The 27,540-nt window shown below is 43.2% G+C and overlaps 1 protein-coding gene across 3 annotated transcripts in view; it reads right to left on the reverse strand.

Moving 5' to 3' along the window:
* The window catches only part of CDK17 (cyclin dependent kinase 17), a 219,809-nt gene that overhangs the window by 53,068 nt on the left and 139,201 nt on the right, over positions 1–27,540 (reverse strand). For all 3 annotated transcript variants that reach the window (XM_068130388.2, XM_068130385.2, XM_068130387.2), the window contains 3 exons: positions 24,967–25,164; positions 5,409–5,573; positions 3,704–3,837 (listed from right to left, as the gene is read on the reverse strand). In XM_068130388.2, the coding sequence (XP_067986489.1) occupies positions 3,704–3,837; positions 5,409–5,573; positions 24,967–25,093 (426 nt within the window). In that variant the 5' untranslated portion in view covers positions 25,094–25,164. The remainder of the gene's footprint in view (positions 1–3,703; positions 3,838–5,408; positions 5,574–24,966; positions 25,165–27,540) is intronic.

Genomic DNA, 27,540 nt, shown 5'->3' on the forward strand with positions numbered 1-27,540 from the left:
TCCTCTACAGTGTTAAAATGACATATTTTGATGCTTAGTTATCCCCCTGGGAATACAGCCGAAACCCGTTATCTTTACCGATAGCTGCCTGGCGCTGTTTTGTCTGCCTACCACTTCCTCCTTCCCCATATCTATTACATGCAACAAGGCTGTCCCTTTCATCATGGAGTTCCTATTTTCATTATTCGTACCTTACCCATCCCCAGTATCTTACACACTGCCAAAAAATACTTTCTTAGGTAGAAAACATTTTCTTAAATAAAGTTTTTCTTGAAACAAGAAACCATGAGAAAATGTTTCAAGCCACAAGAAAATATTTCTTATGGTTTTACAGTTTCAAGAAAACCTTTCATATTGCTACATTTCTTGGAGGGGGTAGACATTACCATCGAATAGATAGACCTGTATAGAGTAGTATGGTCCGTGTGCGAGTAGTTAGCCAATCTCAATGTAATAAGCAGAGACACGTCACCTTTGCGTTGCTTGAATGTGCACCATAGAGAGAGAGGGTGGTGAGTTGTAATAATTAATTATTGGGATTAAGGTGAGGACAATCATACATGTAGCCTCTTCTAATCCCCCAGTTGAGGGACCGGGTGACGTTGACAAGAATGACAACTCTGTTGAGAGGGAGAGTGAGGAAGATCATAATGGGACTTCTGCCAAGCAAAGTAGAGAGGGGCAGAGCCATTAACGCTTCCCGAGGGGTAGAGTTATGAACGCCTCTGAGAGCGTGAAGTGTTGTCCTTTAGAGCGAGGGAAGGAGCCTGTGTCTCTCGGGTTCGGTGGACTCTGATGAGATTGTGGAAAAAGAGCGCTCTGAGGAGAGCTTTTGTGAGATCACGACAGAGTGGGAAAGGTTTGCATCGACCTAGGAAAAGAGCGCTTTTCCGTGGTCCTGCCTGACCATGTTCCTTCCTGCCTAAGCCCTGTGCCTGTTTTTGTCTGCCTGCTGCCTGTTCATCATCTTGCCTTGCCAAACTCATCGCCTGTTTCATCTTCTCCCTGTTTTGTGGCTGCGTTAGTGCCACCTCTTTGACATACCACCAGAGCTGAGCCCACCCGGTTCTTGTTCCCTTTCCCAGTCTGTGCTCAAGTCCAGTGTGTGGTGCCTTTAGAGTTTATTTTTACATCATTGTATGTAGTTATCTATTGGATTACGTGTTTCCCCATTTTCTTCTTCCCTCCCATTCCATCGTCTAATTCCCCGCGGTTGGATTCAATCTTCCCCTGGTTTCTTTTTTTGCGAAATAAACCCCATTTTAAAGGAGCTGAGGAGTCTCATGTCTTGCATGCGCGTAAGGCTGCCATTAATTGATGTGTACAAGGAGGTAAAAGCAGTTCGGTTTATCCGTTCAGTGGTCCATGTTAACGTACAGCTTGGACACAATATGCTTATGAAAAAAAACATTTTTGGGAGTGCATTTCCAAATGTTAAACTGCATCTGCTAATCTTTTTTTGCTCAATGTACGAAAGTTTCCTGAATCCTAGACCAAAGGTTTTCATAGACTTTCCTGAATCTGATCACCTCCCCTGCCCCTCTGCTACCTACCTTAACGCCATGCTTCATATCATCTGCATATATGGAAAGCTCACTCTTAATCCCTCTGCCCAGATCATTGATGCAAATTATAATCTATATAATATGCTTGCTCATTCGTCTGTCTGTCTGCAACATTCTGTTGCACCCATTGTTGAACAGCTTGCCTAACTTCACCCACAATTTCAACCTGATGATTAATCATATGGCCGCCATGTTGGTGCTTACTGTAAGGGGAAGCCAAGGACATCTTCAGAGCTGTCATATTCACAATGGCGATTGTTTCCCATTCAGTGTAAAATGACAAAAGCAACAGTTGAAAGAATGCTGATAGACATAATGGGCCTTGTGAAGATATGCCTCAGCGACCGAGGCTGCAGTCTGTTGTCTATACACCGCCCAAATAACTACAGTATGTGGCATTCTCTGAAGTAGGACTTAAACCCACGTTATTATAAAGGTCTTTGTCAGGGGGCATCATTTACTTTTAACGATGTGTATATACGCATCAGGAAGAAGATAATTGCTTTTGGGTCATTGATTGGCACAATTAATCTGCTCATGGTTACACAATCTATTCTGCATATCTCACGGAATCGTGAGCCGGACAGGCGACCGTGGCAAGCCATGACATGTACCGTAGTTGTTTCAATTGCGGTTTCTGTGAAGTCGTTGATAACATGATAGGAGAGGGGAAAGCGTTAAATATTCTGCTGTTTTCATGTGGGAATGCCCGTTTGCTTTTATGAATGGGAGGATGGTGAGGAGGGGAAGACAGCATTGGGTTTGGGTGTGGGGACAAAGACGGGACAGAGTTAGGGGGAGGTTGAGGCTTTAGCGGGCGTTGAGGGCCTGGATTGCGGGGGGGGGGGGGGGCGGGGGCGGGGAGCGGGGTTAGCCTTAGGGATGGTAGAGGTAGGGTGCGGACTTGGGTTTGGAAGGCGAAGATTGAGGACTTGGGACTTGGGGTTGGGGGTGGAGGGGTCAATTAAATCTTAACACACTAGTCAATAGTCAATTGCTTAACACACCAGTGAATTACAGCAAAAAAGGAAATAGTTTTAAAAATTGATGGAGGGATGGCCTTTGCATATTTCCATGCTGTCATTCCTGTCCTGTTTGCATACATTTTGGCATGCTATCCTACATATCTTTTCCATTTTTAAAATTATTTACTTTTTTAAAATATACATTATTTTACATATACATAATTTTATTTTACATTTTACATTATTTTTACATTTTTAAAAATTAAATTTTAAATTCTTTACATTTGTAAAATGGTTTTTTTTTGTTTAAAAAAAAAATTATTTACTTTTGGCGTTGTGTGCCAAAATATTAACTTTTTTTTTTAAACAAAGGTTGCTACGGTGACGTGTAAATTGTGGTCCTTTAGGTGTGAAAGCTGTACTTCTTTCTGGGTGTTTGTGAATTGCAAAATGCATAATTTGGAGCTTTTCCCTGAAAATTAACATTTTACAGGGATGACTTTGCAACGTGAACAGTGAGGTGGTGACAAAAGTGAAACATCATCAGTCAGAATCTATCCAGCCTTGAGACATGTGCCAAAATAGTTTCCAATCCTTTGCTAAATGAGCTGGATAAGGGCCAGAGGGCTGTAACGCTGAGCGCTGCTTGCATCAGAATATAAAATGGCACTCTACACTTAATGCACTATGGATTGGAAAGCAATTTAGAGGGAAAGTGAGGTGGGAGGGAGAGGGTGTCGACGAAAAGCACAGCAAAGGGGTAGGGAAACAGCAGAATTTAACATGCATCAATCGAACATCTGTCATGGATTAATTTAGTATTTTCAGGGTTGATTTTTTTTAAAGCCACAAACATTTCAACAGGTTTCTAGATTGTAAAAAAAAAAGCTTTGGATATGTCCAGGTGGAGGGAATATCATTGAACTCGAGCAGGACAACAATGGATGCAAATCAAAAGAAAAGCCAGTGTTGACCAGACATACTGACATATGAGGCAAACATTTTCAATGTAAGTAAGGCACATAATAAATTCCAGCATGGAGGAAAGGAGTTCCATTGGGGATGAGGGGGCGGGGTGGGTGGGACAAGGTGCCATGTGGTCATTTTATAAGAAAAACTGATGTGGCGCATCACATTATTATACTGGAGCATCACACAGAAACACTCACTAACCTCTGCGGAGATTTGCCTGTTTTGGTGGTTCCTCATGCGTACATGGACAGGAGACTGCACTTCATCAGATGATGTTCCAGAGGCCTGGTCACTCTCTCCATCTGAGCCCATTTTCAAGTTCTCATGCAGAATCCCTGCCCAAACGAAATATCATTTTCGTATTGTGACTGTCATAGTTCAAAATTTAACCACATAAGTGGTGCCTTTGTCTCCGAAGTCGTCGGTGTATCAAGCAGAACCGTTTTGTCAAACGTTTCCCTTTGAACCACAACATGCTGTGCCACTGTGTCACAATGGTCTGCTGGACAACACACACTGCGACACGTCTTTCATATAAAAAAGGCAAATGCATTGTTATTAGGTAAGAGACTAGAGCCTGTATCTGCATGTGTAAATGGACAGTGGCCCAGCACGTGATGCAAAATCAGCAGCTGGCTGTTGGCAGTGTGGCATTCTGGCATACGTTCGGTGTAAAGTGCCGGCATGCCACATATTGTGCTGGAATAGCATGTCGGTGTGCAGTGCAATGTGCATTGGCGTTGTGTGCCAACGCGCAATGCAATGTGCCAGCATATGCATTCCATCTCACTAGAAAAGCATGCCCAATGCCCATGCAGCGATATGTGGTGGGCAAAAGCACGCCAGCATGAAGCAAAATGTGCCGGGCCGTGGCCCACATGCATGTAGTGTGATGACCCAGCATTGTGTCAGCACAAAGGTGATGTTCCTTTATGTGGTGGGATGTTCAATACCATGACATCATGTGCCAGCACAGGCTGCGGTGCTGTCAGAAACATGCTTTCAGCCTTAACTAGCCTTTTAAAATCTACTGCAGGACAAAGGCCCCCATCAACATGGTCCATCCTCTTATAATCCCTGCATTTTAGAGCCACTGTACATCAGTGATCTTTTTTTCAATTTTATCTCTCCATATAAACCTCAGCCTTCCTTTGCTTCTTCCATGTCCTTCTCCAAGGTTGCCAATTTGTAATTACTGTCATCCATCAGTTGCTTGTTCTTTTTGCTGGGTGCTAATCCCAGTTCTATTTCAGTTATTTTACCAATAAGTCTTTGAATTTGAGGTTTTTTTTCTGATGAAGCTTTTTAGCCAACTGGAAGATAAAGTAGGACAAATCATTAAAGAGGCCTGCAGGCCTCATCAACATATACCAACTGCTGCTTCATGCAAGACCGTGTACGCCAACGCAGCTCTATGGATAGGTGCGAGATGAGTCACGGTGGGCTGTGGGTAGAGATGTGTTGTGGGATGAGATGACAACACGTTCCAACTCTATTTATGCAGATGAGCTTGGAAAAAGGGTCGTCTCTGGTGGTTTCAAAATTTGTGTAATGTTTGCTAATGGCAGATGTTTTAGAACCAACATTAGTATCGTGTCAAATCTCTCAACGACAATGAAGGAATGTATGGCATTGTTGAATAATGAACAATGCATTAAGTTCAATTTAATTGTGCAATAATCTGACATTAGACCATTTATTTGTGGCCAAAGCCTCAACTTATTATATGGATTTCACCTTCACTGATTTCTAAAAATTCAGTCTAAATAGAGAGAGAAAGAGAGAGAGAGAGAGAGAAATATTAACATTGTCTTGTAAAATGTTGGGCCTAAAAGCCATTGTGCAAATGCATAAACAATAGAAACTACAAAGGCCACAGGCATTGTCGGATAAGGTGAAACCTCACCAAGACGGCTGCTCGGCTGCATTGTGAGGTAAGGCCCCAAACCACTCGTACCGATGACACTGTGTGGGCGGCGTAATGGAGGCTTCTTGAAGCTGCCAGCGTACTGGTGCAAAAATGAGTGCATGCTCTGTGATGCCAGTGGCCGCCCGTTCTTCACGATGGGCTCTGCATGACAGGATAATCTTTCACCTCAATGATCTTCTTGAAGACACGACACAAACAGCCAACAATCCTGGTAAATTAAATCAAAGAATAGTACGAGAGAAGTGTCAATTCTATGAGTAAAACTACAACTCTACTCGGTGGAGCACATACTACCGCCAGGCTGAACAGTTTTTGCATCCCACTGATAGGCCGGATTAGGATTCGGACCTGAACTAAAATCTAATGTGCTTGTTGTTGTCGCCTAACCAAATCATCCACCTAGTTTTGTCAAAATCCCTCAAAAACGTTTTGAAATATAGTGCTATATATGTATATCGTTTTTGGCCTTATCACTCAATGGTGAAAAATCACTTCATTGAATCAATTCTTCCTTGTCACACTAACAACCTGTCCACCAAGTTTCGTCCGAATCCATCCATACCTTTTTGAGATATCGTGCTATATATTGTTACGGATCCATCACTTCTGCCTTTGTTGTTATTATATACTGTTAGGATATTTAGTTTCAGGTAATATTGTTGTTAAGATTTTTGTGTGCTATGGCGATAACTTTAATAAAAGGTAAAAAGAAGTCTTTGTGAAGGAAAAAGTAAGCAAACCAGAAGAGAAGGAGAGATGACGAGACGGCCATGAGGGAGATACAGCCGTAAAGTTGCGTCGAGGCTGCGAGTGGACTTTTTTGATATTTGTCGCGAATGAGTTGAGGCTTCCCGGGAAAGGGATTGCCCCCGACATCCTCCTATATTGCGAGTGCAATTAAACCTGCGTCTCAGGTTTTATCGAAGTGTGAGTCATTGTTGGAGGGAGCCAGTGCCTCCATTACAGGCCGATGCGCCATTTTGTCTTTGAAGAGACTGTCCGCTTGGTGCATCTTGTTTTGTCACTGGGATTCCCATATCGACATCACCGTGTGGATTGCCTTTGGTTTACATATCGGCTCAATTCCCATATCGACCTCTCACCTCGTAACGCCTAGGTCGCTGCCGTGCCGATACCTGCCTGTTCTCATCGTTCTGCACGGCTTCAACCAGCATGGAGATTAGTGCACGGACTTTGGGGAATGTTACATTCCACTCACATTTGTCGTATCGTGAGTTTACTGCTTTGAGAGCATTGGGGGAATGATGGTACCATCACATGTATTGTTAATTTGATGCAAGTGACATTTTCATTGTACTTTCTTTAATAGTGTTATTATTGTGTTTGTGAGAGTTCTTAATACAATTACTTGTTTTGTTCTTCACAATTGCATTGGTCTGGTTTTACCATGGTTTATTAGAACACTCAAAATAACAAATCTTTCTGCCGTGTTCCCGCTCCAGACTCTGAGGTGCACCGTAACCGGGGTTTGGGGCGGTAATACGTAACAAGATGTTTAGCCCTATTCCTCAATGGTGAAGAATCACTTAAAAAATTCTCGCATCTGGATCCGGATCTTCACCAAAATCTAATCATATGTCCTTGTCACAAACCCAAACTGTGTCCTAAATCCATCCAAAACCGTCCACAACATTTGAGATATCCTGCTCACAGACAAACAAACAGACAGAGAGGTGAAAACACAACTTCCATCCACCTTTGGTGGCAGAGGTAAAAATTAAATATAAATTGGATAATTCTGCTGAAATCTGTCATGTTTTTTTCAAAGGAAGAGTATAGATGTGTACGTGCTAAGCATCATAAGCCTTCAGCTTAATGGTCCATTTATAACAATCAAATCAACAACTCATTTTGAACAACTATTTTGAACTTGTCATAAGCAACACAAAAAGAGTTGATACAAATGAAAGCAAAGAAAGGCAATCGGCCTTTTGCCATGAAAACATACATGCTTATGAAGGAGCTTGTCCATTGGGATTGTGAATGAGCTGGAGCCGATCCCACAACCTTCCATAGCCAGTACAGTACTCTCGGCATGTGTGAGCAAGTGTTGAAAGAAGGCACAATGGCATTCTGTGCTGAGCTTTTTCCAAACCCACACCGACAAATATCTACACGACTGTCTAGCGAGTCATCAATTGACAACACGAAGAGGTTGAGAGTAAAAATGGAGACAGAATATGATAACGAATTATTCTAAGGTCGTCAATAATTTTGAGCATTAAAACGACACCAAATAAAATGAATACATATACTCGTATATTTGCAGCCCCTGGCTGCCAGTTGGATGAATTCTGAAAGTGTGGTATCCCACTGTAGACGAGTTCCACCCCTAGATCAGGCGAAATAGAAGAACTTGGCAAGGGTAGCACGGTCGACTACTTTCGAAAAGTACCATGGAATTATTAGTGTCCAACAGCGAATAGAAGCAGATAGAATTCCCGGAAGGACAACCTACTAATTGATGTAACATCGCCCAACAAGAGCACCAAGACGACAGCTTAGAGTTGGACCGGGAATCAAACCACATTGGACAGCTACAACGTGAGTATATTACCTCGGATCCATTTAAATTAAAATTAAAAAAAAAGTGAAGAAAAGAACAGTGATGACAGAAAGTGCATCCCATATCACAGAATATGATCATTTGAAATCTCCACATTAGCTGCCAACATGTTCTGGAGAAATGCCAAAAGCAAATAGCATGGGAAAAGTATTTATACGCCAACAGGTGCATTTTGTTTCCTACCTTTCGTTTTTCCCAAATTATAATGTACTAGGGCATTGCCCGTACTATATCTATATCTAAAATTATATCCCCCCCCTCTATTTACATGAAATGGTTTGGTCCAAAGCGAACGGCTTCCGGAGTTTGGTAAAGAAATCGCCATCGCGTGCACAAACGCGCAGGAAAGCGAATGAATCGCAAATTCGTTTTTATTAGTTTTAAAACATAGTTTAACGCCAACATAGTTTGCAAACGTGAAATAAATGAATACGCTCTCAAATGTGCCATCCGAGGCAGAGTGTGTCCGCCACGTTCGGCACACGCGATATTTCGCTGCTCTCTGATTGGTTGAATCGTTTTTTGGACATAGCTCGGTAAGTAATTGTCCGATTAATATGAAACCTTGAGAAGGCACATCCTCGGGTCCCCAGCAATATACCTGGCAAGTTAAAAGTATATCGGACCCGTGGTTGTCGAGAAACAGCGGTCACAGACAAACAAACGTACAAACGTACAGAGATTACTGGAATTATAGATAGACTAGGGCATGCCCGTACTATATATAAGCTAGGACGTGCCCGTACGTGGGTGCCCGTTCCTTGCCAAAAAAAAAAAAAAAAAAAAATTTGTGTAGGGGTGTGTGTGTGTAAACATCCTAGGGCGTGCCCGTACGTGGGTGCAAAAAAACATGCGTGCAAACACAACAACAAAAAAAAACTTTGAAACCACGTGGCAGTAACGACCACAGAACCCCCCTCCCTCTATTTACATGAATGGTTTGGTCCATTCGCAACGACCACAGAACCCCCCCCTCTATTTACATGAATGGTTTGGTCCATTCGCAAAGCCAAAGCGAACGACCACAGAACCCCCCCCCTCTATTTACATGAATGGTTTGGTCCATTCGCAAAGCCAAAGCGAACGACCACAGAACACCCCCCCCCCCCCTCTATTTACATGAATGGTTTGGTCCATTCGCAAAGCCAAAGCGAACGGCGAACGGCTAAATCGCCATAGCTCGGTAAGTACTTGTCCGATTAATTTAAAACCTTGAAAAGGCACATCCTCGGGTCCCCAGCAATATACCTGGCAAGTTTCAAGTATATCGGACCGGTAGTTGTCGAGAAACAGCGGTCACAGACAAACAAACAAACGTACAAACGTACAGAGATTACTGGAATTATAGATAGACTAGGGCATTGCCCGTACTATATCTATATCTAAAATTATATCCCCCCCCCTCTATTTACATGAAATGGTTTGGTCCAAAGCGAACGGCTTGCGAGTACGGTGACAATCCCCCCCCTCTATTTACATGCAATGGTTTGGTCCAAAGCGAACGGCTTCCGGAGTTTGGTAAAGAAATCGCCATCGCGTGCACAAACGCGCAGGAAAGCGAATGAATCGCAAATTCGGTTTTATTAGTTTTAAAACATAGTTTAACGCCAACATAGTTTGCAAACGTGAAATAAATGAATACGCTCTCAAATGTGCCATCCGAGGCAGAGTGTGTCCTCCACGTTCGGCACACGCGATCGTTCGCTGCTCTCTGATTGGTTGAATCGTTTTTTGGACATAGCTCGGTAAGTAATTGTCCGATTAATATGAAACCTTGAAAAGGCACATCCTCGGGTCCCCAGCAATATACCTGGCAAGTTTCAAGTATATCGGACCGGTAGTTGTCGAGAAACAGCGGTCACAGACAAACAAACAAACGTACAGACGTACAGAGATTACTGGAATTATAGATAGACTAGGGCATGCCCGTACTATATCTATATCTAAAATTATATCCCCCCCTCTATTTACATGAAATGGTTTGGTCCAAAGCGAACGGCTTGCGAGTACGGTGACAATCCCCCCCCTCTATTTACATGAAATGGTTTGGTCCAAAGCGAACGGCTTCCGGAGTTTGGTAAAGAAATCGCCATCGCGTGCACAAACGCGCAGGAAAGCGAATGAATCGCAAATTCGTTTTTATTAGTTTTAAAACATAGTTTAACGCCAACATAGTTTGCAAACGTGAAATAAATGAATACGCTCTCAAATGTGCCATCCGAGGCAGAGTGTGTCCGCCACGTTCGGCACACGCGATAGTTCGCTGCTCTCTGATTGGTTGAATCGTTTTTTGGACATAGCTCGGTAAGTAATTGTCCGATTAATATGAAACCTTGAAAAGGCACATCCTCGGGTCCCCAGCAATATACCTGGCAAGTTAAAAGTATATCGGACCCGTGGTTGTCGAGAAACAGCGGTCACAGACAAACAAACAAACGTACAAACGTACAGAGATTACTGGAATTATAGATAGACTAGGGCATTGCCCGTACTATATCTATATCTAAAATTATATCCCCCCCCCCCTCTATTTACATGAAATGGTTTGGTCCAAAGCGAACGGCTTGCGAGTACGGTGACAATCCCCCCCCTCTATTTACATGCAATGGTTTGGTCCAAAGCGAACGGCTTCCGGAGTTTGGTAAAGAAATCGCCATCGCGTGCACAAACGCGCAGGAAAGCGAATGAATCGCAAATTCGGTTTTATTAGATTTAAAACATAGTTTAACGCCAACATAGTTTGCAAACGTGAAATAAATGAATACGCTCTCAAATGTGCCATCCGAGGCAGAGTGTGTCCTCCACGTTCGGCACACGCGATCGTTCGCTGCTCTCTGATTGGTTGAATCGTTTTTTGGACATAGCTCGGTAAGTAATTGTCCGATTAATATGAAACCTTGAAAAGGCACATCCTCGGGTCCCCAGCAATATACCTGGCAAGTTAAAAGTATATCGGACCCGTGGTTGTCGAGAAACAGCGGTCACAGACAAACAGACGTACAGACGTACAGACGTACAAACGTACAAACGTACAGAGATTACTGGAATTATAGATAGATAACGACACTTACATTTGGGTGATTTGGATGACGAGTGATTTGGAGCTCCTAGTAATTTGAGGACAAATCACAAACTAAAGTGCTGTTTGACTTGCAAGAAAGATTCCATAAAAATAAATAAATAAAGGTTTACCTCTCAAGAGCCAAACTTCCACAAGAGAGGGAGGACGATGTAATGGATGACAGTCAATTCCCACACAGATTTTAGCATGCACTACACGTGTGCGGTGTGAGGCCCGATCTCGAACGATTCCGTTCACTTGCGGGCGGGTCATAGAATGTGAAACCTTTTTATTGCGTTTAGCGTATAGATGGGGACTGTATAGTGTGAAAAGGACTCCTTGTCTTACGCATTCACCTACAGAACACCCAACACCGCCATTGTCTGCCCCACCTATTACATGAAAACACTCGAATATGGCACCCAGTAAGTGGAGCACATACCCAGACTCGACTTAACAGTTTATGTTTTGTATCCACTGACAGGCCGGATCTGCATCTGGACCTGAACCAACATCTAATCAGCTTGTTCTTGTCATCTACCCAACTCATCCACCAATTTTGTCATAATCTGTCCACAACTTTTTGAAATATTGTGCTATATATAGTTTTTGGCCCTATCACTCAATGGCGAAGAATCACTTTAAAATTGAAAAATTCTCGTATCCGGATTCAGATCTTCCCCAAAATCGAACCAATTAGTCCGAGTCAACACCCAACCTGTCCACCAAGTTTTGTCCGAATCCATTCATACCTTTTTGAGATATCCTGCTATATATTCTCCTTTTTAGCCCAATCTCTCAATGGTGAAGAATCACTTGGAAAATCATCATATCTGGATCTGGATCCAGATCTTCACCAAAATCTAAACAATCCATCCATGTCACATACCCACCCTGTCCACAGAATTTCGACCGAATCCATCCACAACTTTTGGAGATATCCTGCTCACAGACTAACAAACAGACAGACAAACAGGGGTAAAAACGTATCCTACGTCCACCTCCATTGGCGCAGGTAACAAGGAGCTAACCTTGTCCAAAAAAAAAAAACTACTACCTTAAATATTAGCAAATTCACAGCAAGGCAAATATACAATTCTTCAGCCAACTTCACAATTTCTTTCTCTGTCTCAATCTACAGTTGAACAAACAAAAATAATGAGGAAATCCATTGATAGCCAAAAACATTCAGATTAGTGGACAATTAAGTAGCAAATTCACCAGAAAACCTATTTTCATACTCCTTCTCAATCATAGCAACGAAAGTGCTGAATGCAGGTGGGAGTGAAGAGCAAGGTCTACTTCTGACACCATTCTGTATGAACTGAATTTCGTCATGTTTGGTTCACACATGCTCAATTCAACTGTGGGAATTTGACCAAGACCCAAGAATATGGGATCAAATAACATTCATCGTCACCATCATCAATGTACTCTACCTCCTCTTCATACAGAGTGTCAGTGCTGCTAAGTCACCTCTTTTGGCAAGGGTTATGCTGGGTGATTTGACATTGCCTTCCCAGTAGTCAGGACAGGAATTTGGAATTTGTTCAGGATGCCGGCGATAACTGGCATACACTTCATGAAAGACACCATGGGATTTTTAGCGTTGGCAGAGTGATGGCAGACGGGTCCTCCAGCTTAACATTCTTCTGATGGATGGCACGCTGCATGCCAAACACCAGGGTGACAGTTTATAGTTGGGTTGAGATACGAACACAGGCTACACAGCTCGAAGGCACATAACTCCAGGCCGTCTTGGCGGCCCCACATAACATTCTTACAACGTTGAATTCCAAAACAATGTCGTCAAAACGATATCTTGTGTTATTCTATTGTTTACAAAATTCTCATATAAGCTATGATTTGTATACAGTACGAGATTTGTAAGCAAATAATCTTTGAGAGATAATCAGATTGTGGAAGGAAAGCTGTATGTTCTGATGCAAAGTAGATATCATCAAACTCTTATTTAGTCATTTCTCTCTGACAGCTCATGGCATGGGTTGAAGTGTTCATGACAGTTGTTTACTTGTAATGATCCTAATCACATGTTGTCAACACCACATGTACGGCCAAAATGAAGAAAGCAAGACGTCTTCTTGTCATACATTGTTGGGTGTCCTAGTTGTTTAAACACATCAACTCGTTCCGTCAAGTCGTGTATGACATCTGGTGACATTCATGATCAGATTTCTCCAAACATCCCTATCCTGCACTGCTTCTTGAAGCTCTGGCAGGGAGCTTAGTTGTCGCCTTTACCACATCCATCCGGCACATACAAGGTCTGCCTCTTCCTCTTATCCATACAATGACACCCAGCATGGTTGACTTCTCTCTAGACTTTCCTTTTCTGCATGCATGATGTGCCGAAAGTATGACCGATTCGGTTTTAGCATTAGCCCATCTAATATACAGAGTGGCCACAAAGTCCCGATGCATAATAGTGTGCCGTCTGTTACTTATTTGTTTTCCAGGTACGTCTTCAGCATGACGGACACCAGTGAATACACGATAGAAGATTACTTGTGCTTGGGTTTGTGCTTGGGTACACGACTGATTACTTGTGCTTGGGTTCACGACCGCACGTGAGAAGGAGCAAGTTTTGAAGACATCGAGACAAGATTTTCGCAGAGGTTCGATAAGCCAGCTCCTACGCGCGGCACGATCTAGGCATGGGAGAAGAAGGCTTTTTCAACAGGGAGCGTCCTTGATTTGACTTGATTTAGAGCAAGGCTCTTCTGCAGTGATTTCCCACCATTAAACCAAGACTGAGCGTATTTTTTTCGGATGAGTGTGCTATTTACACCTCAGCAATTGATCCAGGAATATTTATTTTTGGTGCAAAGAAAATCCTCATTTTTATGAGGAAATTAAACAGCATCCACCTCATGTCATGATGTGGGCAGCAATTTCAGAAGATCACTTGATAGGGCCATATTTTATCGATACAAGTGTCAATCACACTGCTTATTTGAACATGCTTCAGACGTGGTTTGTTCCACAACTGTGTGAGAGGTCTCGAGGCAACAGCTATCCTGCAACAAGATGGTGCAGCAGCACATTATGCTCTCGCAGTTAGGGAATATCTCGACGACAAATTCAGTGGATGATGGATTGGACGTGGATCTGAGATAGTGTGGCCTCCTCGAAGTCTGGACTTAACAACATGTGACAACTCGCTTTGGGGCATTGTGAAAGAACTGCATCAGTGGCACAGCCGCACCCCAGAACAATGATGCAGCAAAGCAGCCACAGGCTGCATATGAAACCACCAAATTACCATAGTATAGATCAGTCGGTTTTGAACAGAACATGTACATATAAGTTGTTGTTGTAACATTCAGGTAGTTGTCCATGTGCAAAATAAAACTTTGCCATCAGTTAACTGGCAGAGAGGGAGTGCTCCCTCTAAGGATGGAATCATTGCCTTCAGGGATAGTTTCAAATGGTTAAAAATAAATTGCACAATCAAACATTATGCATTGATAAACATGAGGATCAGAAATCGCTGCTGCTGCTCGTGGCATAGCAGCTTGGTTGATCTACTTTGAATTTACTAAAGATCCCACGCATCTTGAACTTTTGAACAAGAGGTCCAATAATGTAGAAAGAGCTGACCTGTACAGGATAAGGAATCCTGTAATGTCATAAAAAGATAACAGAAAGACTCAGAGGCCGTGGTTGTCGACAGACAAAGGAAAGATTGCAAAGTTGTGAATTCGCTTAGGGATGATCAATTCATTTTCTATTGCGTTAGGGTCACCAGGGAGGAGGCGGAGGGGATGGGGTGGAGTTGAGGGGGGTTCTCCGTTTGAAATGAGGATGACCTAGGAGACGACACATTCATCAGAGCCACAGCTTCAGTGGGGACAGGCACAGCTATTTGGAGGATCGTTGTTTGGGGTGCACTGTTCCTGCAAGGCTTATGAGCTCCTATTGGGAGGTTAATCATGCTGAACTGATGAGAAGCAGCAAGGTGGAAATATTTCCTGTGCCAAAGCTGATATCGTAAATCAAAACGGATATGCTTTGCACAAAGATATGGTAAATGAAACACCATTTCTTAGCATGACTACGCAGAACTTCAATGTATATTTCTGCTAATGCTTTGTCCTCTGCTTCACTCTTGCCTTTGTGGTAAATGATTTGTGGTCGTCTCTAATGCTAACTACCCCCTTGATGTGAAGCTGACCATACACTGCTTCATTGTTAGTTGGAGTTGCAACTGCCTTTACTGCTCACTGCACCATCAAGTTGATCTTTACATGATCTATAAAATGTCTCACCATACCCACGTACTATGACTGCTGCCCTGATTTCAGAATTAAGAGATATTGGTAGTTTTTTGTGTACAGGGCCTAGGCTAGTGGAGGAGCTAGAACACAGAATTGACCAGGCCAAAACAGAATGAAGAGAGGAGTAGATAGATGTGGTAGGGCACACAAACATCAGGGATGAGGGAGAAAATAGAGGGAGACTAGGAGAAATGAGGGATGTGGGGGGAAAATGCGATCGATGGAGAGGAAATAATGAGTGAACAAGATGGATACAGCTGCAAACTCTCAATCACAAAAGTGGAAGAAAGAACTGGAATCTTGGAACGGGGTGGGTGAATAGCGTGTTAATGGGAGAAGAAAATATCATGGGTGTGGATGGGAAGTGACCCGAGAAGGTGGTGAACAGCAGTCTTGAATCCCTGGAGGGAGGAATGCGATTGAAGAGATTGAGGAAGTTGGATCTACAAATGGGGGAAAAAGAGGAATGAATGAGTGAAGGTGAGCAGTGATTTTCGATTTTGGGAGTTTCGCCAGAAGGGGATTAGTGACTGACCGTGTGTACCCTGCAGAAATATTGGGGAGAGGGGGAGAGGAGGCAGCAGAGCATAGAAAGGGCAGAGGGTGCAAGACCAGAGAGGAGGCAGCAGAAGACAAACCGATAGGATCGATAGAGAACACCACCGACCTGTAACATGTGAAAGTATAATAGGCCCAGAGACTCAGCTTCATCGCAGAGGATTCCATGTATTTTAAGGCCTTGGTTTTCCACAGCGTCAAACTAATCAAGGTGTGAAGCAGGGGTGCTAGTCCAGATGGAAGAACAGTCTTCCATCAAGCTGTGAATGAAGGCCTTGTAGGTAGATAAAAGTTCAGATGTGCCAACAAAAGACAACAAATGATGCCCAGTCCGCGACTGCCTTTGTCGGCCAACTTGTATTTGGGGTTTGCCCAAGAAGGATCATGGCTAATGGTGAGGCCCAAAAGTTTGAGTGACTAAATTTCTTTAAGAAGATTGTTAAGGAAGAAGAGGGGAAGGTTCTCCAGATGATCATTTTGGAAAAACAGAGTGAGAGTGTGAGACTTCTTCTATTGTATGTAGCACAAGGCTGTGAGTAGCATCATTGTCTGAGGGTATGGCTCAGCCGCTGATGCAACGCCTCTGTAGGTTAGGGCAGGAATTAGGATTTTATTCAGGGTGCTGGCGATAGCTTGTCATCTATTCAGGAAGGACAATGTGGGATCTTTAACGTCCAACAACTAATGCTGGCAGATGATACACCCAGTTTCATGTCCATCTGAGGCACAGCACACACATTGATGACTCAGTGGCTCACCCTGCCTGCGAGACACCAGTATGACAGTTTGTAGCTGGGCCGAGATTCAAACCCAGGCTAGATGGATGACTCAGAAGTGAGTGTATACACCTCTAGGGAGTCTAGGCCAAACTGAAAGCCCTTGTGTGAGATTTGTCAGGATTGAAAGACAGTTTCCAAGTGTTGGAGAAGCTCATGATTCTATCAAGGTCTGTAGAGGGGGAGGAGAATGCTACCTGACTATCTGAAGGATGTTACAACAGAGGGTGGATTCATCAGCAAAGAGATAAAGAGGAGATTCAGATCACTGATGAAGACTAGGAATAGGACTGGACCCAACACACTGCCTTGGGGTACTCAGCCTTGACAAGGACAGGATCTCATTGAGTGCCACATGCTGACTACAAGAGTAGAGGAAGTCAGTAAGCCATGTGTGGAATTGGCCTTGGATGCCATATGTGGAGAGTTTGGAGTGCAAGGCAGGATATCAGAATGTATCAAATGCTTGAGATATGTCGAGAGAGACAGCCATGATCTCATGTCTGATACTGAGTGTCTCCATCCCTCAATGACAGAGAGATATCATGTCTGAATAGGAACTGATGGCATGAGATCAGGCAATTGGAGAAAAGAAAGGATTTGATCTCAACTATGATGATGAATTTCAAGAAATTCCTAATTAAAGGTTAATTTCAAATCAACATCCATCGCAGCCAAAAGCTGAATTAGAGTAAGCTTTGCAATCGTTAATTTTACAAATAAAACATAGAAAATAAAAATAAAGTAGTAAGAGGAGAGTAAAAATAACATACTAAAAGAAAGGAAATGGATAAATTGCATCTAGATTCAAATAGATACAAGCCATCAGAGTTCAAATTTAACAGTCACTGGGGTCCATTCATTATAAGATATGACATTGGGTTGTTCTTGAATCTTGTTGTTTAAAATCTTAATTCAGTTAATTGTTTTAAGTTTTGTAATTTGGTAGCTACTGTGAGATCTGTCTGTGGGTAGCAAATGGTAAAGTTTTTTGGAATTCATTGTTCAATCTGATGTTCCAACTTGTTGAAAACATTCTCCAGTTGCTGCTGAGTGATTTTTGAATTGCATTTGCAAACATAGCACGAGGTTCATCGAAAGAATGTGGTTTTGACGAGTAAACAACAGTTTTACATAGCTCCATAAAATATGGTCCTATGGGGACGGGTCAGGCAAATGAGGTGGCCAAGCGATTGGTCCACGTTTACCGATCCAATGGTCAGGAAAGGCATTGTTCAAGAACCATCTTTATCTCTTTATCAAAAACTCTCTTCCTCACTCTCCCTGCACTGCCCTCTCTCCACCTCACCCCCAGGAGTACATCTGGCTACTGCTTCCCCTTCGCTCCCACGTTTTGTTCATGTGTGTTGTACCGTCGACCAAACAGTGATGACTCCATCTACATCTCGCTGTCTGATAACATGGAACAACTTATATCTACTCATCCCAACTCTCTCTTCCTCATATGTGGTGATTTCAACTGTCATCATGCCAGCTGGCTGTGTGTGGATGCCTCTCACACCAGCCATGGCACCTCAGCCAAGGACTTCTGCGACCAACTGGGACTGACACAATCTGTCAATTTCCCGACCCGGATCTCAGTCAACGGAGCATCTTCTCTTCTAGACTTGGTTATGACAAACTTCCCTGCGAATGTCTGCTGCTCTTCTTCTGCTCCAATCAGTTCATCTGACCATATGCTTGTTAAAGTGGACATCTCTCTGACCATTCTCAGAGAGCCTCCTCCACATCGTCGAGTCTGGCATTTCACTCAGGCCAACTGGCACGGTCTTCAAGCAGCCATCAATCATCTGGACTGGTCTCCCATCTCTACCACCTCTGACATCAACTCATACTGGGAAGTCTTCCAAAGTAAATTGTGTTCTTTCTTTCTTTTTTTTCTTTCTTTTTCTTTTTCTTTTTCTCTCTTTTTCTCTCTTTTTCTCTCTTTTTCTCTCTTTTTCTCTCTTTTTTTCTCTCTCTCTCTCTCTCTCTCTCTCTCTCTCTCTCTCTCTCTCTCTCTCTCTCTCTCTCTCTCTCTCTCTTCTCTCACAGATTTATCCCATCTCGTCTTCAGTTGTCATACCCTTCCTCCCGTCCATGGTACACGGAATCTTGTGGCGAGGCAGTTGCCCTGAAACAACTTACCTTCACCTCCTGGAAGGCAAATCCAATGGAAGGCAATCTCATTTCCTTTCTGAATGCCTCAACTCTGAGTTTGCCTCAAAATCTTGTGTCCCAAACCCATCTCTCTCTGTTCCCACCTTACCCAGTCGAACCCAGCTGCTCCTGGACTCTGTGTCCTTCTCTCCTGACAAGGTGGAGAAGTTTCTGTTAAACCTCGACCCTGATTCTGCAACTGGACCAGACGGCATCAGCCCACGGGTCCTAAAATCCTGCTCTGACGCTCTTTCACACCCTCTCTCTGTTCTCTTCACCCTATCTTTTGCTCAAGGTCATCTGCCATCAGCTTGGAAATCAGCCAACATTACAGCTTTACACAAAAAGGTGCAAAAACAGATCCTTGCAACTCCTGACCAATCAGCCTGCTCCCAATTATCAGCAAAGTCATAGAATCCATCATTGATTCAGATATGAAATCTTTCCTCTTCTGCAATGGCTTGATCTCTGATCATCAATTTGGATTCAGACCAGGTCACTTTACTCTGGACATGCTGCTTCTGCTGTCTCAACAATGGATGGAGGTCCTCAATGCCAAACAGGAAATTAGAGCTGTCTCCCTAGACATATCACGTGCCTTTGATACAGTCTGGCACCCTGCTCTGATCACCAAACTCTCCTCCTATGGGATCCATGGAAATCACCACGCATGGCTTGCAGACTTCCTCTCTGGTCATAGTCAACGTGTGGCCCTGAATGGATTTCTCTCATCTCCTTTCCCATTCAGGCTGGAGAACCCCAAGGCAGTGCTCTGGGCCATGTGCTCTTTCTGGTCTTGCACCATCTGTTCTTTCCATGCTTTGTATTCCCCTAACCATAAACCCACCCCTCCCCCGACCTGGGTTTCTGCAGGGCACACCCGGTCCACCATCAACCCCCTTCTCGTAAAACTACCTAAATCCAGGATCACTGCTCACCTCCACTTAATTATTCCTAATTTTTCCCACCTGTGGGATCAACTTCCACATCCTCTTCAATCTCATTCTTCCCTCAAGGTCTTTAAGACAGATGTTCACCACCATCTCAGATCATCCCCAATCCAAAACCATGATCTTTTTTTAAAATCGTTGATAACCCCTCCCCCAAATCCCTCCAAATTTACCAGGTTTTCCTCCTTGGGATTTCCTTCTCCATGCATACTTGTTTTGCGTACTGTTTTGTCTGTTCTGTCCTGATCCATTCAGTGTGATAGCTTTTCCATGAACCTCGACTATTTAAAAATAAAAATAAAACTTAGTCAGAGCAAAAGCCTCTGGCAAACATTGGCAATGTCAGTTTCTCCTTGCTTCCCATGACGGTTAACATACCTCGATAAACGTCCACTTGATATTATCCAGGGAAACCGATGCATTAAATTAGCAAAAAGTGCTTCACACAAACATTCCAAAGCATTGTCAAACATTTTCAAGCTTCTTACGCCATGGCATATGGTGCTGCAAAACTTTGCAAGCCTTACCCCATAGCTGAGCCAATGGTTTGCAGCTGAAGAAGACATTTGTTTAGTTACCTTTGGAGAAAGGTCAGATGTGCATGTGAGCACCATTCCATTGTCAAGCTAGAGTTTATAGAACATGTTACCCCATGCGGAGTTCAAGTATATACATGTATCCCCCGCTTAACGAAGGGGTTACGTACTTTGATACCCATTCGTTTTGGGAATCTTCATTATGAAGGAGCTCGTTTTCCATTAGTTCTAATAGGAAAATTACACTGCGTTTCCTAATCGGAATTTTTCGGTCTAAAAGCAACGCAATATGCTTGGTATATCAATGGCTTTAGTTGCAAGTGATATTATGATATTATTATTTACCTAATGATTAAGACATAACACAATAATGAAGTTCATTTTTTTTTTTTTTTTTTGTATACTGAATCGAGGCTCGTGAAAGAGCTGACATTTACTTCACAAACAAATCAACCAGACAAACAAAATATATAAAAAGAGGGAGCGGAAGACAAGAGAATGGGAAGCACACAAACACTTGAGAGCACACAACATTTAAGAGCAGGGAGATGTGTGGGAGGGAGAGGGCTTGGGGGGAGGAGGCGTGGGAAGGGGGGGGGGGGGTGGGAGAAGTATAAACCACAAGGACACCAAGGACTTCCAGGACAGAAGTTGGTATTTCAAAAAGTGGAATTGGGGTGAAATTATCGGGGATAGAAAAGATCAAGGTTTTGGATGGGGGAAGATAAGAGATGGTGGTAAACAGCTGTTTTAAAGACCTGGAGGGTGGAGTGGGATTGAAGAGAGTGAGGGAGTTTGTTCCAGGGGTGGGAGAAAAAAGGAATGAAGGAGTGAAGGTGAGCAGAGAGTCTTGATTTTGGCAGTTTAACCATAAGAGGGTTGCAGGCAGATCTTGTGCGACCTGTAGGAATATTTGCGGGACAGAGCCCAGAGAGAGCTGGGGGGGCAAGGCCAGAGAGGAGTCGGTAGAAGACGGAAAGACCACCAACCTGCCTGCGGTGAGTGAGTGAGAGGCCTTTGGAGTTAGCTTCATCGCGGGAGATTCCAATGATTCTGAATGCTTTGCTTTCAACAGCATGAAGACGAGCTCGGTGTGAGGCAGGAGCACCAGCCCAGAGGGGAGAGCAGTATTCCATTGAGCTGCGGATGAAAGCCTTGTACGTGGTGAGGAGCTCAGGTGTGCCAAGGAAGGACTTCGCACGACGGAGGATGCCCAGTCGGCGACTGGCTTTGGAGGCCAGATTTGAAATGTGGTTTTCAAAGGAAAGATCATGGCAGATAGTGAGACCCAAAAGTTTGAGTGACAGAACTTCTTGGAGAGGATTATTGTTTGTAATAATCTTCTTCTTCATTTCATTTCGTCATTTCATTTCATTCTTCTTCATTTCATCAGTTTCGAAACTTCATTTCGTTGTAACATTTACCAAAACTCGAACGGCACTCAGTAGAGAGCATATGGTCACCTGGCCTCCACCTGGTTTGGCCATATCACTCAATGGTGAAGAATCACTTTAAAAATTCTACTTGCTCGATCCAGATCCGGATCTTCACCAAAATTGAATCGATTCTTCCTTGTCACACACACAACCTGTCCACCAAGTTTCGTCTAAATCCATCCATAACTTTTTGAGATATCCTACTATGTATCGTTTTTGACCGAATCTCCCAATGGTGAAGAATCACTTAAAAAAATTATAGTAGCCGAATCCGAATCTGGATCTTTTTCCAAAATCGAATCATTTCGTCCTTGTCACAAACGCTACATCTCCAAATTTCGTCCGAATCCGTCCACAACTTTAAAAAATATTTTGTTCACAAACAGACAGACAGACAAACAGACAGACAGGGGTGAAAAAAATAACCTCCATCCACCTTTGGTGGTGGAGGTAACAATATTGAGTCCAAGTTTCCATACAGAAAGCAGCAGAGGGGAGATGGTTATTTTTAACCCTTTTATCCTGAAATGTTAATTATTCGTAAGCCCTCTGAAAATGTTAACCCGCCATTGAAAGGTTAGTCAGTGGAAAAACACATCGTACTTATCACCATGGAAGTGACATTGTATAATCACCAGACACAGACAATGTGACGGCTCCTTCGTTGCAGCGAATGAAGACCTTCATTAAGCGATGAACAGGCCTAAATGAAACCATTCGTTGGGGGTGAATCTTCACTATGCGAACCTTCATTAGGCGGGGGATACCTGTACTTCAATTTAAATAAAATAATGATTGTAAAGATCGTTAAAAAATTCCAGATACTTATCACTCTTGAAGCAGTCTTGCACATCGTACTTATACAGCACCTTATTTAACATGTCCATGTACTGCTAAACGGGAGGGTATTGAATGTGCAAAGAAGGCGATTCGTGTTTTCCAGTGTTTAATTATATAATTATATTTAAATAAAATAAAGATTGTAAAATTTGTATAAATAAATTAATTCCAGAATTTACCACCATTTTACAGCCGTTGATGCAGTCTATTACACCACCCCATCTAACACGTTGCATTAGTTGTTCGTGCCTGGTGTTTGTGTCATTTGTAACATCCTTAACAACAGTAGGTTTCCTGTTTGGAATGATTTTCAATTTTGTTGGACTGCCAGGCAGACGGACAAAGTAAAAAAAAATCTCACTCCTCTCTGCGCATGAACGATCGGACGAATTCCGAGACAAAGTACTGTCAAACGACAGGTTTGCTTTCCGATTCATGTTTCAATTAATGTTCAAAATATAACGATCAATTTAAATAAGTTGTTCCTCAATCATAAACTCGTGTTTGTAGAAAGACAGACGGACGGACATGAACCAATTACTTCAACCCGATATTCGCTCTGCGTGCCCGGGGCAATGAAACGATGCATCTCCGAGTTTCAGAACTCCGCACTAATGCAAAATATCAAAGGAATTACATTCATATAAGACAATTATTTGACATCCAACTCAAAAACCGATATTGCTGGTGTTGCACAACAACTTGTTTATGTCAGATTTGTGCAATGAAGAATCACTTCTGGAAAATTTTCCTTTTTGCTGACCCCTTCCAACCTGCACTGGTGGGGAACAGATAATTGCAAGGCTAGGTGATTTCCTTTGGGATGGTGGTGCTCGATCCATGATGGGAAAGGATAGCAGTTTTGGCACTAATGTTCAGGAAGTCGCCGTGAATGGAAAGACTGCATGATACACAGCAAACGTTGTCGATGTTGGCCAGACATTGTCGGCAGTTAACACAGTATCCAGCACAGAAAATCAGTTCTATAAAACCATGGCCGCTTGATGCATGTTTATAGTGAGTTGTGTGCTCAGAAATGGTATCTGATCATCAGCACCTATGACTCCACACTGAAGTAAAGTGGTTATCACGTGTTAGGGGGTTTCTTCACCTTCTTGAGCAATTTGCTGCAGTTCAAATTTTCTTAGTTGATGCCAAGTTCAAATCTTCTTAACTGAAGGGAAGTCGTCATTGATTTCATGAAATCATGAAGGTGGATCTAGTTAGCCATCTTCTTCATTCACTCGACTGTCTCTGCTTGCCTACTCGGTTGATATTCTCAACCACTTGAATTCAGCAAATGCAACCTCTTCCTAACAGATAAGGTAACAGCTTTTGTTCAGAAAATGGAAATTTAGGACTATCAAAGCTAAATGGAAATTGCGATATGTTTCTTACATATTCAGATATCGTGCAGGATTGTGGCAGCATTACAATGATTACAATGATCAGAAAGCTGAAATAAGTTACTGTTGCCCATGTATCAGGATGAAAACAACATTTAAGAAATTCCTTCCAAGAAGACTTCATCTCACTTGCCAGGTTTTGCTATCCATTCACTGTAACTTCTGTGGGTTGACCAAAATTTTCAATTTTGACTGTCAATTGACTTGCATTTTTTTTATTTAAATAATCCATCTGGCATCTCTTTCATAAAAAATACCAATGGTTGATCGCAATATCGTCATTGCATATTTTTGGGGTGGAGGGACTCCTTCCATCCAAGTAAAAAATAAACTGAGATGTTTGGGGTTTAAATCTAGGTTGAGAATCACGAATAAAACGATTTTAATCTCCAAGCCACAAATTTCCCCCTTCCTCACCCCCACTCCCCCTGCTGCCAATCCCCACACCAAAAAAAGGTTATGTGGAGGAACCAAATATTGGTAATGAATTTCAGACTTTCAAACATCTTTTCAAACATTTCAGACTTCAGACTTTCAAATTTCAGACTTTCTTTCAGAATTTTTAAAAAATTTTTTATAAACATCATTTTGAAAGCTCTATTTTGCCACGATATGAGACTGAGCAGATGAGCATTGATATTTTGGTCTTTGCAGAAGAGTGTTCTACATTCCAAACCTGTAGATCTGAAGACATTCATACAATAACATGTTGAGGAGGAGAGAGGGAGGACTATACACATCACCAGTTACCTCTCTCCATTTCCAGTTACCTCACTCCAAACCTTTTGTATCAGGGACATAGAGACTGATCTGGAAAAAATAATCATAACAGAATAAATAAAGAAGCACATATTTCTCAAGAACAATGTGGGTTTCCACACACTTTGCCAAGGAAAAGCACATGGTGCCACCAACACCCCCCTCACCGCTGTCCCTGTTGCCTCCATCCTCCACAGTCATTTGCTCGGCCAGCTCTGACAAAGACTCATCCAACGTCCTCCCTACTCGCAGAGACACCGAAAGACGTCGTTTGAGCTTGGTCATACGGTCCATGGTGTGGTCGGGCAGTCGTGGCACCGACACGAGCGTCAGCACAGGCTCCAGACTGAGAGAGCTGCCAGTGGCTAGAATTGAAAAGTGGTGGTAGGGAGAGATAGAGAAACAATTAAAGTGAAAATAAATAAATTAAACAAACCAACAAACCAAGACCAAGAGCTTGTCATCCTGCAAGCTCTTGTGATTTAATTTCCCATAATCACAATGTAGGTGAACAGACAGGGCGAGTGAAAGGACAGTGCAGCAAAAGTTTAATTTGCCTGCCCCAATTGGTGTGGTCTACATTTGATGCAAGTACATATTGTTTTGACTATTAATGCTCCCGTAGACACTTGCAATGGACACAAAAAGGCTACCTATGAAAAGGTAGCACAGCAAAATTCTCAAAATTGAATGAGGAAAAAATCTATATAAATAAAACACAGTTTGTGTGTGTGTGTGTGTGTGTGTGTGTGTGTGTGTGTTTCTGTGTGTATGTTACCAATAGACTCCTAAACGGTGAGGCTCACGTACTTGATATTAGGCAATAGGCATAGACATGGCATTGGGCCTGGGAAGGACATGGCCTACCTAAAAATGACCTCCGATGACGAGATCCATATTTTTTATTCATATTTAACTTGGCGCATTTCAGCGAGGAACACTATACACTGATCTCAGCCTGTGCCTGAGCAGCTCGCTGATTCACTCAGAGCGATCACGTGATGTTCCGTGTGGACGTACGAGCCAGGCCAGGCTGCCAAGTTCAAGTTGCCTGATACCCTGCCTGTTTACACTCTCTGCAAACGTACGGGGGTCGAGGCTCCTCTGTGTGTGTGTGGGAGGGGGGGGGGGGGGGGAGGGAGTGGGGTCTGTCCAAGGTTTGCCGGAGGCCGAGTTTTTTTTTCTTTCATCTTTAGATCCATATTTGTAGCCATAATGTAGCGCATTATGGCTCGCTCAGGATCTTCGTCAGGTTCGCGAGTGAGTTAGCCAATCACCTGGGAGCATGAGGCCACGTTGGCCACGCCCACGACGTGGCATAAGCAAGTCTTCGTTTGTTTGTTGCAGAGTCGTTCAGGATCTTCATCTGGCTAGCGAGCGAGTTGGGTTACCACGTATAAACGTAAAAGTGAAAAAAATTGAATTTGTCTACGAGTTCACACATGGAAGACTGACTGTGATAAAGGCAATGAAACCGAAGAAAATAAATTTGTCGCGTTCAACCTCCAGAGCAAGGAAAAACGCTGATCGGAGACTCCATGAAACCGATGAAGATACTTTTCACCGTCGACAAGCCAATCAAGAATGTGTCTCTAGATTCAGACAGCGAGAGACAGAAGATGAGACAGATGCACGTCTAAACGCCAATCAACAACGTGTGGCGAGGGCCAGACAGCGAGAGACAGAAGATGAGGCAGAGGCATGTCTAAACGCCAATCAACAATGTCTGGCGAGGGTCAGACAGCGAGAGACAGAAGATGAGAAAGAGGCACGTCTAAACGCCAATCAACAACGTGTGGCGAGGGGCAGACAGCGAGAGACAGAAGATGAGACAGAGGCATGTCTGAACGCCAATCAACAAAGTGTAGCGAGGGCCAGACAGCAGGAGACAGAAGAACAGGGCCAAAAACGACTCAACAACTGGCAACCATCAGGCAGACGGCAGCCGGCCATTGCATGGGAGAAGGCTGCATTCAGTTACAATCCGAACACTGACTACTCCTCAAAGGTTGATATTGGCTCCATGTCGTTCACCTGTCAGTTTTTCCATGCCTTGAAATGGAAGGGAGAAACACCAGGAATGCGTTGCAGGGGAGGCAATGTCCTTTTGCCTTCTCTCCAATCTCCACCGGAACCTTTGAAAGAACTACTTCAATCAACTACGACTCAATCCAGACACTTCCTGAAGGAAATCCGTAATTACAACTCTTCCTTCCAAATGACTTCGTTTGGAGCGGATCGCGTCGTCACTGAGCAAGGATTCATGCCTACATTCAAGGTGCAAGGCCAGGTATACCACCTCATTGGCTCTATCCACCCTCAACCAGGTGAGCAACCGAAATTTTTTCAAATCTATTTTATGGGTGACCACCGAGAAGAAGCTGCCCAACAAGGACAGAACTTCCCCAACCTACGCTCTGAACTAATCCTCGCCTTACAAGATATGCTCCACTCAAATAATGCGCTGGTCAACAGCTTCAAGTCGACATTGGAGAGAATGCCTTCACCTGATTACAAGGTCGTAATTCGAGCTGACAAACGTCCTCACGGAGAGCACGAACGTCGGTTTAACGAGCCAGTCAACAATGACGTTGCAGTTCTCATGGTAGGAGAGCAGTACAACAATCGCGACATCGTCCTGCATCTTCGCGACAACAGCACGAAGCGGCTTTCGGAGACTCACCGATCCTATGACGCCCTCCAGTACCCTCTGATTTTCTGGAAAGGACAAGATGGCTATC

This window comes from Myxine glutinosa, chromosome 11, assembly GCF_964187855.1.
Source record: "Myxine glutinosa chromosome 11, kmMyxGlut1.1, whole genome shotgun sequence".
NCBI lineage: Eukaryota > Metazoa > Chordata > Myxini > Myxiniformes > Myxinidae > Myxine > Myxine glutinosa.